Source organism: Montipora capricornis, chromosome 6 (assembly GCF_036669925.1).
Source record: "Montipora capricornis isolate CH-2021 chromosome 6, ASM3666992v2, whole genome shotgun sequence".
Taxonomy (NCBI): Eukaryota; Metazoa; Cnidaria; class Anthozoa; order Scleractinia; family Acroporidae; genus Montipora; species Montipora capricornis.
In genome coordinates, this window is record NC_090888.1 from 65437935 (window position 1) to 65452934 (window position 15000).

General features: G+C 40.7%; 1 protein-coding gene across 2 annotated transcripts in view; it reads left to right on the top strand.

Moving 5' to 3' along the window:
• LOC138052902 (uncharacterized) overlaps positions 1–15000 on the top strand; it is an 83302-nt gene that overhangs the window by 5891 nt on the left and 62411 nt on the right. For both annotated transcript variants that reach the window (XR_011133173.1, XM_068899498.1), the window contains exons 3-13: positions 1–124; positions 477–683; positions 2771–2809; positions 4576–4697; positions 4851–4976; positions 7812–8339; positions 9185–9652; positions 10294–10513; positions 10674–11021; positions 12513–12765; positions 13504–15000. The exon at positions 1–124 is cut by the window's left edge and continues 29 nt beyond it; the exon at positions 13504–15000 is cut by the window's right edge. Coding sequence is in view for 1 of the 2 variants with exons in the window: in XM_068899498.1 (XP_068755599.1) it covers positions 1–124; positions 477–683; positions 2771–2809; positions 4576–4697; positions 4851–4976; positions 7812–8339; positions 9185–9652; positions 10294–10513; positions 10674–11021; positions 12513–12765; positions 13504–13676 (2608 nt within the window). In the remaining variant the exon portion in view is untranslated. The remainder of the gene's footprint in view (positions 125–476; positions 684–2770; positions 2810–4575; positions 4698–4850; positions 4977–7811; positions 8340–9184; positions 9653–10293; positions 10514–10673; positions 11022–12512; positions 12766–13503) is intronic.

The window sequence follows — 15000 nt, forward strand, 5'->3', positions numbered from 1 at the left end:
TTGCACTAGCACTGTGAATGTCAAACGATTCTTGGACAACGGACTGATGAATAAATTAATCGATGTCGTGTTACGTAGCGAAGAAGACAACATTAAGAGAGAAGCAGTGCTTTGTCTCAGCCAGGTTAGTACATGGTTATATTTTGAAGAGTGTTGAAAATGTGTTTATTTATTCCTTAGTTACGGAAAAAACTTCTTATACTGGGCAGTCCTATAATAATTTAGAGTTCTCTCTGAAGTTAAATTATTATTACAATCGTACAGTTTTCATTGTTTGCAAAGAAACAGAGTGGGTGACACACGACTGTGCCTTTGTCCCCCTTTTTTCTCATACCTAATCCACAGTAAAAACGCAAATTTTTGGCATAACCTGAATAACAAAGGTCTTATTCCGCAGATAACAAAACCTTCATCCAACAATTGTTTGTAATTGTCACTAGAGCACATATCCTGCAAGTCTCCGCTCTTCTTTGTAGGTAGTAGATAAGACTGAGCACGCCTCCCTCTGGCTGGACCTAATGACTATCTCTGGAGTAGATGCGCTTTTTAATCTCATGGAGACATCCGGACCTTTGCAAGAGGCTGTGGTTCTTGCCATCAAGAATCTCGCTGCCCATCCGAAGGCAGCTCAAGTCATTTTAAAGTATGGCTTGGACACTTTGAAACAATTAATAGTCTGCGAGGTAAATTACCTGTTTTTGGAATAGCCATGCTCGTCGACAGGCTCTTCCTGGTTAATCAACCTGTTTGCAAGGGGGGATTGGGATAAGCGAGGTTTTGATAGTGCCTTTGTAGAGAGCAAACTGGACAGAATTAATTCATTCTTGAAGAGTGCTGACGTACAGTTATCCGTCAGAGTTTGTTTTCACAAAACCAACTAGAGTGAGTCTCTGCTAGAGAACGAGTTTTGTGAAAGCAATCAAGTGCGTTGTTATCAGAAATACATAGAGCGGTCTTCAATTGAGTGTCGAAAGTAATTAGCAAATGCTTTGGTTTTGCCTTACTTCACTCAGTGATTGGTTCAAAGTTCTCGTGCTACTTTTTCAACCAATCAGAAGTGAAACCAAAACCAATCGTGGCTTGCTCGTACACATTTTCCCGCGCTTTGTGTCGGCTACGTGTAATTACTTCGAGCTTTGATTGGTTTATTGGATTTTCTCCGTCCTTTTTGATTGGCGAAAGTAATTACTTTGGTTTTGGTTTTACGAAACTCGATTGAAACTCGCTCTAATGGGTTATGGATTTCTGATAATGTACATTGTCACTTTCCAAGATTAATTAGGCTTGTTATTGTATACACTGAAGTGTTGTCTAATTCCCAGTGCCTTTAAACTCTTGACGGAGAATCGCTCTGGCTACCTGGTTGACTAGGGTGCTCCCTCATTGGACAAAACGTTTTTTGTGCTTCAGTGTTTGAATTGAGTTTCATTAAAACTGGAAAAGTATTTACCGAAGAGAAGAAAACGCATTATGTTCATGCGCTTTTCATCATCATCATCTTGTCCTATTCCCTTTGAGGGAAATAGGGCCTTGCGTTCATGCGCTTTTAGAACACCTAAATCAATGTCACATACATTTTTAATTCGCTTGGCTTTTTTCTTTTGCCTTTTATACTGTAAAAAAACATTCTTCATCATGCTATCTGCTGATAGGTCCAGAAATGCATGAAATTAGATAAACGACGATTTTAAGAAGCGTCGGAAGAGTCCCCTTGCTCTTCCCTCTAACTTTTCTTCAACATCACTCGCGTCTGGGAATAGACACTGAGGGAGCTTAAGATCTACTACGACGACGTCGACGAAAACGCCACAAAACAATGATATCATTGGTTAAAAGAGCATAAATAATCGTGCTGCACGTGCAGCACGGATTTTAGCTCATATTTTTGCGGTTCTCTGCGTGACGACGACGTGAAATCACTAAATTTTAGGTTTTGACGACAACGTGAGCATGCAACAGGGAATCTTTTATTCTCTATTTTCAGTCTGAAACCGCTCGTACCAATTTATTTTTAGGATACTTCGCCCACATTGTACGACGTGAACGGGATGGAATAATCGCCAGACTTTTACTAGAGCAAAGTTTTATTTTGAGGTGACGTTTTCGTCGACGTCGCCGTCGTAGATCTTAAGGTCCCTAGTAGGGTGCTTTAGCAACGCCGACGGGAACGGCAACGAGAACGTCACCTCAAAACATAACTTTGCGTTATTGTAATCACTTCGCGACTAGTCCAAGCTCTTAATTTAAACATGACAATGGTGTGACAGTCCCTCAAGCATGAAAGCGATATGAGTCGCGCTTAGTTTAGGGGAGAAAATGAAAATTTATCTCCAAGTGCTAACGTCCTCAATAAAACGTCAAATTTGGCTATTTCACGTTGTTGTTTTGCTGACGACGGCAAAGAAATGGACAAAAATGAAAAACGCACGTGCAGAGCGCGCAAAGCTATTGTTTTTTTCCCACTAAATATGCAAATTTGTGACGTTAAGTTCTCTTTGCCGTCGCCGTTGTCGTTGTTAAAGCTCCCTAATAGATATCAGAGGATCACGTAAATTCCGGTCTTCAAGTAAACAGCTGCATTTACTGTAGCCTAAAGAGGATGCTGATCCTTACACTTGCCTCATTGCTAGAAATAAGTAGCAAATGGTTAGACTTACAGAGACTCTTCATTTTAGATATCAAAACTGGGCGCCTTCAATGAATCTAATTATGTACAGCTAGACATAACTTGCTGTTTGATAATCAAGAGATACTTCTTTCTTTTCCGTAGAGTACTTATGGAAACTACATTGGCAATCCCGAAGTTCAGGTTAGTTCACCAAATTCAATGGCAATGAAAGTCGTGAGGTTTTGAAGGCTGAGTGGCTTTCAATTATTAAAGCATCTCGAAACCAAAACAAAAGTTATCACCTCGTCTAATAGACCTTTTTGCAGATACGGCGGCCATTTTGTTTTCTATTGCTTCAAAAGACATTATGGGATGCTCAGGGGGCAAATTAATATGTATTTGCCCCCTGGGCATCCCATAATATCTATTTGAAACAATAGAAATAAAAATGGCCGCCGTATCGGTAAATATAGTTTACGTCATAGAAAGTGCGATGTACGGGGTTTTATTCACGAGTTGTTTGTGTCAAAGACCCGAACGAGCGAAGAACGAGCGAGTGAGGGTTTTTAACACAAACAACGAGTGAATAAAACCCCCTACAAAGCACTTTCTATGTCGTAAACTGTTTATTACACATAACATGAGAATTTTCATTAAAATAGTTTTCTGAACGCAAATTAGAAACAAAAACTCACTAACAATAGAACCAAATGCAAATTTAATTTAATTCAGTAACAAAGTACGATTTGCACGAGATGCAAGAGATGCACGAGTGATTGGCATGGAAACGCCTTTACGCTATCGTTGATTGGTTATACTTCCACATATGAAATAGCTGTACGCCATTCTGATTGGCTGTATAAGCCTTTTCCACATGTGAAAATAAAGCGTATAGATTTGTACAAATGAGCTTTATGGAATAAAATTCTCATGTTATGTGTAATAAAAAGGTCTATTGCAGCAGACAAGAGTTTATCAACTGAGTTTATATGGTAAATTGACCAAAAGGTTTTTATTTTTTTTATTTACAGTTGTCAATTTGCCATATATCCCCAGTTGATAAACCCATATCTGTGTTTGAGTTCCCCTCCGACGCTGCACCACAGTTTCCTTGGCCCGGAGGGCCCGGCCTTCTATTTTTGGATGATGAAAGTTAAGCCCTTTTACAATGTCTCGCACTTTTTGCAGAGAACAACACCAAAAACCGCGAAAGAGAATATATTTCTTTGGAGAGTGTCCCCATCCCCCTTTCCCTTAGCTCATGGTCTGAATCCGCCACTGCCCTTAACTACAGCAGGCATTTATCACGGGTCCTTGCCACAGGAATGCGTTTTCGCCAATCGTTCACGCTTCAATCGCCTGAAAATGCGAAGTAAAACAGAAACAGTTAAAAGCGCACTGTCTTAAGTTGTGCTGTGGATAGGGGAAACGGAGACATTATTTAGAAAAACGACGGTGACGTCAGAGCGTAGGAAATTTTTGTAAACGCATTAATATGGACAAGTGGTAACAAAGACAAAAACGATGAAGCACTAAACGAGGGAGATTCGTTAACATTTTAGTTGCGACAAATGAAAGCTATAACAAAACTCTGAATTGCATGAAATATGGAGAATTTTGGTAGTTAAGGGCATTAGTGTTAGGTATGCCACTCAAGCGAAAATAAAGCTAATAGTGGGGCCCTGACAGAGTAAATTCCGACAAGCGACATGGCCCAAAAAAAGTAGCGACAGCACATAAAATAAAATTCCGACAAAAGACGTCCTTTCCCAGCAAAATTCCGACAGTGACGTCAAGGCCAAGAATGAGCCGATTAAACCCCGACAGGAGTGATTTTAAAATTCACACAAGCGATAGGGGGACCCCCCCCCCCTTCCTGTCAGGGCCGCAATAGTGATATAAACGAAGTACAAATCAAAATCTTTCAGTAAGTTACCAGTAAAGTTTTGTTCATCGATATTTTTCAGGGTCTTATCACCCATCTGCTGACGAATTTGATTTCTCATGACTCCCATATGGTCGAGGAGTTTCTTTCCAAGCATGACGATGCCATAAAAAGTACCGTGGATTTGTTGCAGTACAGTCCTTGGTAAGTCTCCAGCTCGCAATACCGTTCAGTTACATTGTATTCTTCTCTGTGTCACCACAGGTACTTTGTCGTGGCTACTTGCTACAAACTTTCAAGATTCCTCAAAATTTTGCAGTGAATGAAGGCTAATTTGTTTGCTCGTTCACTTTTTAGTCTTCAGCAACAGCAGTCTGCCCGTTTCATAGCAACCTTGGCCTATCACAAACCGGGTCTCGCGGCGCTGGTATCCCATAATGCCATAGAGCATGTGTTATGGGCCGTCACTTGCTCGCAATGTCGGTAAGAAAATCATTTTTGTTTAAAGAAAACAGAGCGCTCTTTAAACGATCGCCGGTTGCTTCAGATGAACAGATGAAATTATTAACTAGTAGTACTCATGGATTAGTGAAATGCGTTAGATGTCTAGTAAAATAATATTTTTATTGTACTCATTGCCCAGAAATATTCAGGGAAAGTGGACGTCTGGAGCGTTCTCAGACAGTTCGCAGGGAGGACTTGAACCTCCTGTGAAAAGCAGCTGAATAGAAAAATTACAAGTCGACATCGTTTGCCGGCACGAATTGCCGTGCGGGGGGGGGAGGGATTGGCACTGTCTGTTTTCTACAAAACACACCACTTCACAGCTTTATGATGTTCTGATAAGTAGCTTTAGTCATATTTGCAAGTGATACTTTAAATAACTCAACACAGCATCAATAACCTTTGAAAAAACAGCGAAGGAAACGACCGAGCAACCTACACCCACAACAAAGCACGTAGAAATATAGGGAATTTTTACCGCTTTCATTTGGGCATGCGGGCATTGCGATACGAACCCGATCGATGTCGAGGCATGACAGATTCACAATCACATCAGACCGAGCGGATGTGCCCGTCGGCCAGCCAGTCAGTCCAAGATGCGCCCAAATCCTGAAATTGCATGGCATCACGACCGATATCAGCGAAACATATTAGGGACACTCGTAAAACGACACGATTAGGATTCGTCCTCCTTCGTCGGAACGCAACTAGCAGCACGGGTGCAAGGAATTTGCGATCGGGCTCCACTGATTCTTAATAATTAGAACTTGTAATTATAATTACAATTTGTTTACCCACGGATCACCTTAAGAACGCCCAGGAGCTCGTAACATAAAACATAAATATATACACTATCTAGCAATCTACACTCTAGTATAATTTAAAAGTTAAATCTAAGTACATATATGTTAATCCTAATCTACAAGTCACAATTTATAATTTAAAAAGTAATAGAGTAGAAATTATTTAACCTGCTTTCCAGGAGTGCCGTGTGTATTAAAATACTAATTACAGCTAAAAGAAGCCGCTGCAGCCTGAACGAAATGCACTCAGAGTACTTACTTGTCGCAATTCGACATGCAGGCTATTGCATAGCGTCGCGCCACTATAACAAACTATTTTTCAGATAATTAGTGCGCGGCTTTGGAACAACCAGTCTGCACTCGGAGTCTCTCAACGAATAGTCAATTGAATATAAAATTGAAACAAGAGAATTATGGCGACTCGAAGATAGTCGGATAAAAGCCGAGTGCTCCTTTGCAAGAATCGAACCTACAATCATGGACAAAACCCTTGGGAAGGTAGGACTTTTGACGTCTTCATTGCTTCTCTCCCCTCCCTCCCCCCCCCCCCCCATTCAATGTTGTGCAAAACTGAATGGTTTTAGTGGGAAATTGTTTTGTTACCTTCCAACATTGAATAGGGGAGAGGGGGGTTATATAAGAAAAGGTGAAACTATTTCTTTTGCGCTTTAACAGAAGCGGGTTGAAGTACAGCTCTGTTGCGGTTCATTTACATAGCCTTCCCAACTACTTTAGTCTATGATTGTAGGTCATTAAACTGTCATTAAACTAAGTTTAGGTAACAATTGTCTAGCCTGCGAGCAAGCTCTCATTGGCGCTGCGGAACGAGTGGCGAAGCCACGAGAAACGGAGTTCAAAGTGAGTCCGCGAGGAACCTCGCGCGAAAAAAATGAGAGCCTGTAAGAATGGCATTGTTTACCGAATACAGCGCGTTCGTCCACGAACGCAGCGTTCTGATTGGTGAGAAATGACAGGTCCTGTTGTTATGTAGATGTATTCCCACTAAAAGCTTCCACGTGCAATTTGCGCTCATGGTTGTTCATTGATGCTCAATTTCTATCGGCTAATAATTTGACAGCGAATTAGCGAGTTGTCAAATTTTTGACACCTGTGGAGGGGCCGGATTCGAAAAACAATACCTTCCTTGTCGGTCGTCGCTTCTTGTAAGGCCTTTCGCGAGCTCGCGTTGGTCGCCCGTTCGTTTCTCGCGGCTTCGCCACTTGTTCCCAGAGGGCCAATGAGAACCTGCTCGCATACTACACTCCATGGGCCACTTTCGAAAATACCATGATACTCTTTGTTTGTCCCCAAAATTTAGCTTAAGCATTGATTCTAGTTTCTTTTGGGACTTACAATGGTCCCAAGAGAAAACGAAAACAATGCTTATGCAAAATTTGGAGAGACAAACAAAGAGTATTATGGTATTTTCGAAAGTGGCCTATACCGCTAGGACTGAAATTTCCCGATGGGTGCATTATCGTTATTGCAGTCAAGGATGAGGCGAATGTTAACCGCGTTCGATGTAGATGATAAATGTAATTATACTTAAACGATGCAAGATTTATTGAATGAAATAAATGTTTTTGGTTGAAGTGCAGGTTATAGTTCAAAGGGAAAAGTGATCCTCTGGACAACGTGAGCAATTTTCTCTTATGGACACCTAAAAAGTTCAGGGGGCTCCAAAGGGATTAATTTTAATCCCATGACATTTGCGATGCGATGCAGTGCCCTAGTAGGCCATTTTGTTGAGCTCATGTGTTTACGTGAAAGGATTGATGAATCACATAAATGCATATGTGAAAGGGAGAAATGATCCGCGCACTTATCACCTTAAAGTTTCCGGCGGCTCCTACGAGATTCTGTGATGCCAGTGCAATGTTCTACCAACTGAGCTATGAAGTCACTGAGATGGGAGCAGAGACAATTCAGTGGTAAATTTAATTGTCCAGATAAATGCGTGGATCACTGCCCTTCTTTCACCGCAGAGATTTATCTCAGTATTTTTCGACAGAAAACTTCGGGAACACGCAAGCACTGCTTTGAGAAGAATAACCGCCAACCCAGATAGAACGACGGCTTTGTCTGCCTTTAGCCAAGCAGTTAATTTAAAGACAGAGTTGCAAGAACAAACGTTTTCCCCCTCCAATAGTTCAAGGACATTCTCTTCCACTGAAGACAATGCACACGCACCTTCTAAGAGTCACCTGTTTGGATCCTCCAGCAGTGAAACTTTATTAGACAGAAATATCAGCTCAAATCTTCAAAGGACCCTCTCTGAAGTGACCTCCTTATTGGTCATTACATTTGAAAGTGATGCCCTTTGTACAAGTGGTTCAGAGAGACAGTTCTCACAACCACGCCATTTAGCGGAGCCAAGCTTAAGGTTAACCAGACTCAAGCAACCGAACAATTTTTTTGCAAAGGAGAAATATTTGAGTAGTCTACAAGTTCTTACGAACACGTTGATTGTTATATCAAATCTCATATTGATGAATGAAAAAATGGAAGACAAAAGTGGAGACATTCCTGATGAATTGAGGTATGTGCAGGATTAGTAGGAACCTCATATGGGTCAATTCAGTGTTTATCGATCACTCAAGAAGTCAGCACTAAATTCCATAATTAATTATTAACGAAAGATTTTGTGCGTCATATTCCAAATAATATTTTTGAAACGGTGCCTAAAAAGTCGACATTTGGTTGGTCATATTTAGTTTGAACAACTTTGGAGGCGGTTTATGTTAAGTTAATTAATTATTAATTAATGTGTTAATGCAACAAAATGTAAACAACTCCTCCAACAAAAAATTGCTTTTCATCTCTTCCTACCTGTGCTGCAAATCAACGAAAGAGAAAAAGGTGAAAGCAATGTGACTGGGATTGTGAAGGTTCAGTCTGCAGCTGGCTCTCCACTGCGCAAGGCTTACCAGGCGGGTTTTTCGATTTCTTGTTCGCCTCTCTTTAATTTATCTCAATATTGCGATAATTTTGATGAAAAAAAATGATGCGTTGTTTTCTCCTCGGTGCACTTAGCCCGAGTTAAAAAATAGTTTTCAAAAGTTCGTCTAGGTTTTCAACCTCGTTCCCAGGGTCTGTTGTCTTCCCTTCACAGGAAGGGAAGAGGAGAGACCCTGGAAACAAGGTTGTTTGGTCTTAAGGCCACGATACCCTATGACCAACGTCGACGTCATTCTTGAAAAAAGGTTTCTCGTCTCCAGTATTAGCTAAAAAATAGCAAAATCCGTGTGACAAAACTGTCTGTAGTAGGAGATGTGAGCGGCCAGTTTCTAGTTGTTGCAAATTGCTTGCCTATTCTTCAAGCAAAGAGATGGCTATTGACTTTTAATCATGTATTTTTATCTGCATTCTTTTTTCTTCATTCAGGAAGTTGGACAACGCCGCTCTCGTTATTCAGCACGGTGGTCTTAAATTTCTTCCCGAGTTGGAATTCCTCAGCAACAAACTTCTGAAAGCGAACCCCCCTTCCTTCCATAAAATTGACCCAACAATTCTTCCGCCCAAAGAAATAATCACAACAACAAAAAACGCAAGGACACACCTAATTTTTAGAAATACGATTAAAAAAAGTAAAGAGTCCGGCACAAAATACACCGATTTTGGATTTGAACCCAACGAAGTTGAATTTGTAAAGGCAGCTCTAGAATTGCTATGCATTTTTGCTGAAACTACGGCTCCCGAGTTTGACCCGTGCTTAGAGGACATCAGAGTGCTGGTGAATTCGCGTCCTAGCAGGAAAAAACGACATATATCCTTCCACAAGTCAGCTACTACAATGAACAATTCCTCTAAGGAGAATAAAAGAACAAACAGCAGCAAAAATCTACGAAAAAGGTTGGTGTAACTGTAATACTTTTTGTAGCAAGCGGGTGTGTGGTTTTGTTCTTTTTGATTGGCACTAGCATAAACAAAGCCCATCCTTCACCTCCACCCCAAGGACAAATGAAAGTGTTACTTTCCCCTTCCCTTCTCTTTCCTGATGGAAATGTTTGTACCCCTCATGGTTATATCTACCGATGGAACGTTGGTACCCATTCTTAGCCTACGCGTGAGAAAGTAAAACAACACAACAACAGAGCTAAAACGAAGCTTTAACGTTAAACAACCGACCTCCACATCCAAAGTAAAATATTAATGGCATTTGTGGATCTATATAATCAGTTTATACTGGACAGACAATTATTGAAGTGCCTCATTGGAGGGGTAGGGTCGTACCCCTTGTTGAACATTCATATTTCATTGGCTCTATAGTGTCGCACTTCCTATTGTTTTCTGTGCTAAATCCATCGTTATTTTTGTTCGTTCTATTGTTGTATGGAGCACCGCCGCTACCGGAAATTGGATCGATAAACAAAACTTACAGCGGTTTTATAGCTGAGGGCTTTAAAATATATTGCCTCAAGAGTGTTTCGATAAAGCTTTTCAGCCGGAAAGACTAACAAGAAATTGTTCTTTCTGTTTTATTTATATTTCAGGCCATTGTCACGTAGTGTCTCTCTTGCGAGTATGGATACTTCGACTTCATCAAAACCATCCCAGTCCTCTTCATTAAATGGCGCATCAACGCAATTTGCCCAATCTACCAGTTCCCAAGACTCGCGCGATACAATTCATTACGTCAAACAAAGCCTTTTAGATTCTAAAGTTATTTATTGTTTGGCGCCATGGATAATGTGCGGTATTTATGACATCCAGGTAATTACGAACAAATCATTTCCGCTCTTCTTGTGGCTTCCGTTATTTTTTTTCGGGGCTTTGTTTTTTTTAGCTGAGGAAATGACTTTTGTTTCCTTTTAACAACAATCACTAACCGCGAGTGACATTTTCCTACGTTAATGTTTTGATTTCTTGTTAGGCTAATGCCCTGAAAATCATACGGTATCTCCAACACAGTAAATATGCACCCTCTGTTCCACCCTCCCTCAATCATCCCTCAGCGAGAGAAGCATGGGCGTCAAAAGCGTCCTCTCATTCATCTCCTAAATTAAGGTCCAGAAGCAGCACTCTAAGTCAGCGGTCTCTGAACTCTCCGACGCCAGGTTGCAATGGTATGAATAAATCAAAGTATCTTGGGGTTACTTGTGTTCGACACGTCATTCAACACTGTGGAGGTTACTTACTGGACTCCCTGGGGCCTCCGGTATCACGTGCGCTGGGGAAGACAAGTTTGATGGTGATTCGAGAAGCTGTGATCAATGGCGCGGTAAATATAAGAAATGTACTATTTTGTTTGTTTTTTTTTATATACGAAAGCGATCATCACAGTTTGGGAAGCAACTTGAAAAGCCTGAAAACAATCCACTCTATTTTTGTGCAAATAGCTTCTTTTCTTTCATTAAATTAGGATCCATTCTAGTCACGTGAGTGAATACGCTCTATACTGTTGTGTTTTCAAGTAAAGCTATGATCCTCGCAGTTATGGACTCAATTTTTAGTAATTGCGAAGAGAAGCCTGAAAAACTCAGGACTTCAACGGGGTTTGAGCCCGTGACCTCGCGATACCGGTGCGACGCTCTAACCAAATGAGCTATGAAGCCACTGACGGTGGAAGCTGCTCATTTGTGGGTTCTAATTTTCCCGTGAGGAAGGAATCAATGAACGAAATGATATATGAAATGAATCATATACTGAACCGAAGACATGAAATCAAGTAAAGCTATGATCCTCGCAGTTATGGAAGCAATTTATATTATAAAGTCCCAGCTTGATTAACAATGCAACGTCGTATATGAGAACTGCGGATACGAACCGACTTTTTAAGCGAGAGATGTCGCATTTAATGAAGCAGCTGAGGCAGTTGTAAAGATGTCTGAAAATGGTCATTACTAATAATAATAATAATAATAATAATAATAATAATAATAATAATAATAATAATAATAATAATAATAATAATAATAATAATAATAATAATAATAATAATAATACGTGACCTGCTAATCGCCCTTTCTCGCAGTGGGAGACTGAATTGCTAAGGGCGCGGCTCAACGAGATCGGACCGAAGGAGCTGTGCTGCCGGCTAGGCGCTCGGCTCCTGAACACGACCCATGGATGACCTCGGAGCACAGCAGCACAGCCTGATGGAATAGGCTGTGAGTCGATTTTGCTGAGGGAGGAAAACCGGAGTACCCGGAGAAATACCCTCGGAGTCAGGTTGAGATCGACTGAAACTCAAGCCACATACGATCCCGGGGCCGAGAGTTGAACCCGGGTCGCAGAGGTGGAAGGCACTGTTGATAACCACTAAGCCATCCTGACTCCCCTAGATACTGGCCAACATCTCTATGTTAGATTTGTGTCTAAGTAAAATGCGAGCCAACGTTGGCTGGGATACACAGCGTTCTGACTGCCCTGGGAACGGGATAAAATAATAAGTTTCAGACTCTAAACAAAACAAAATTTTGCGTAACATTCAGCGCGTGAAATATTTGCACACTACGACCTCATGGGATGCTAAATGCCCCGATACGTTTTCCAGCGATAATGGTACACTTAGAATTTTCTCCTGTTAGCATAGCTTGCGATGTATGTTTCTGTGAAGTTATTTTATTTTATATAGATGCTGCATTTGAAAAAATCAGAAAGAAATAAAATTAACAGACGTTCCAGCAGTGCTACGGCATGTAAATATTTCCCATATAATTTATATCTATGCAATTGCCAAAGAGGAAAGACCGCCATCTTTTTTCTTTAGCTGGATACACGCTTGAAAATCATAAAGCTTGGATGCTTTGCCCACGTGATTGAACACATCCGGGGAAATGAAGATGACGAGGATCTGCAGGCGCTAGGAATTGTGGTTATCAGGATCCTTGTCGGGCATGACAAGTCGCTAAAGCAGCTGTTTCTAGCACATGGAGGGATGAACTTGTTAATGGCTCTTTACCAGTACAAGCAAGGAATTGCAAAAGAGGAAGCGGCCCTTACAATGATAAGTTTCAGACAAGGTCAGTTTCGTTTTCCTGGCTATTTTTGTCGGTGGAGAATTCTTATATTAACAAATAATCATTCATGAATTGTCCTGGTGTCCATAAAGGCACTCAATTTTTGTCAGTGCAAATTATTTTCCGTCAGAAATAGGAGGAACGATTCTTTGCTGAACATGCAAAAGTGGCTCGAAAATAGAACAGCTTTGAATAGTGTGTGAGGCCAAAACAACTGAGTAGAGGTATAGTGAAATAATAAAATAATTAAACAAAGGAAAATGGAAAACAAAATCCTGAACCTCGACTTTGTTCTCTTGTTTGCGCAGAATGCGAAACTAGTTTATTGAGTGTCATCAAAGACTTGTCATACAACCAGAATAAAGAAATTACTCTGGCCAATCATAGCAGACGAACACAAGAATATAAGCCAATAACATTGAAGATCAACTGCATGCAGCCGTAATTAAGCTTGGAAAGCATATAAGCCAATCACGACTGGATTTTCTTTTACATCAAGTTTGATTGGCGGAGGGCTGATGTGGAGCGAGCTTATTAAGCCAATCACTCAATGCAGCAAAGGGAAATAGCAAGGGAAATAGCGAGGGAAATAAGAGCAATTGCTAATTAGTTTGACCACTAAAAACAACTACATCTGAAAATCTGTCTTGCGAGTATTCATGCTTGCATACAGACAACACAATGGCCACTTTTGGGGAGAGATGAATGGATGGTCTGTGTTAACGGTTTCCCCTTTTGTAGGTTTTAAAGGTGGAATCTCCAGAAGACATCGAAAGTCGCGGACTACTGACCCAAAATTCAAAAAATGTCCAAAATCGAATGGCCATGGAGATATATGGGAGAAGGTCGGAGAGAAATGGAAAGGACAAGATCAAGTCATGAAAGTGCTAACAAAGTTTAACGTGCGATATTAATTACATTTATTCCCCCATTTTAAAGCAAATATATATATTTTCCCGATGTGATGCTGAAAACGTTCAGATTTTGAAAGTGAAAACAGATTGTTCACATGCTTACATTTTCCGTGGTTAGACTAACCACGAACAATGTATTTACAACTTTATTGTCAATTTTGAAAGTGTGTTTGCTTATCACCTGACTGGCAAAATTTTAAGCTTTGACTTTTATCCAAAGGCCGTTCACTTTGAGTGTAAGTTTTGGATTTCACGGTCCGCCATTACTCACGTTCAAAATTGACCGATTGGAATTCAGAGGGTTGGATCCAAGCAAAAGTGACGTTAAAGGCTCACTAGCTTGTAAGTTCAGCATTTGAATGCAGCTTATTATATATGCAAACGCGAGTTTAAAAGTCTGAAAGCCCAAAACTCGCGTGCTGAATATTAACTCTGCGGTGCACACGTGCATTGCATTCTTGAACTAGTGAGCCTTTGACGTCATTTCTATCCTCGATCCACCCTCTCAAAGATATTAAACTGAGTTAGTAATGGCGGGCCATTAAATACGAAAATAACTGTTAACTTGAAATAAACTTAAAACTACTTTGGTCGCTTAGGGTGCATTCGATTGACTGTCTTTCGGAATAGGAATACATGGAATACAAGTTGGAAATCCTTCGTTTTTGCGGAGATTCACATTAAAATTGTCAAACATTTTCAAAAATGCTATTTTAAACATATTTTTTATCATCCTTGCAGCTTCAAAACGCGCCAAACATACCATTTTAGTCATTACTCCACGTATTCTTATTCCGGAATAGGGTCAATCGAACGCGCCCTTAGTGTTCTTAGTTAACATAGTTTTGAAATCCCAAAGAAAAATAAGAATTTATTTTTTGGTTAAATTGGAACTTTAAGCACCCTGCCAGAAGAGCCTTTCTTAACTCCATGAAAAGGGAAAAGAGTCTGCAGAAATCGTGTAAAGTCTTGCTTGGAGCCGTTGATTGGAGACAGTTTCAAACCCAGGCCAAGTCTCGATCGCACTTCTAGACGCCACATTTAATTGATTTCCGTACTGAAGGCTAGCTCGATTTAACCTTCGCCTTGTCAGAAATATGATTCACACGCTGCCTAAACCTTTTGACCGGAGTGACTAACCCAAAAACGTGGACTGCGGCGACTTAAAAGACTTGACACGATTTCTGCAGGGCCTTCTGGTGAGTTTTAGAGAGGCTCTGCTCCCAGGGTGGTTCTTAAGGACGGTGCCTACTACTGTTATTGCGCGTACGGTCTGCGCAACTCCAGATACTCGGATTTCCAATCGGTGATGCTTACTAATGCA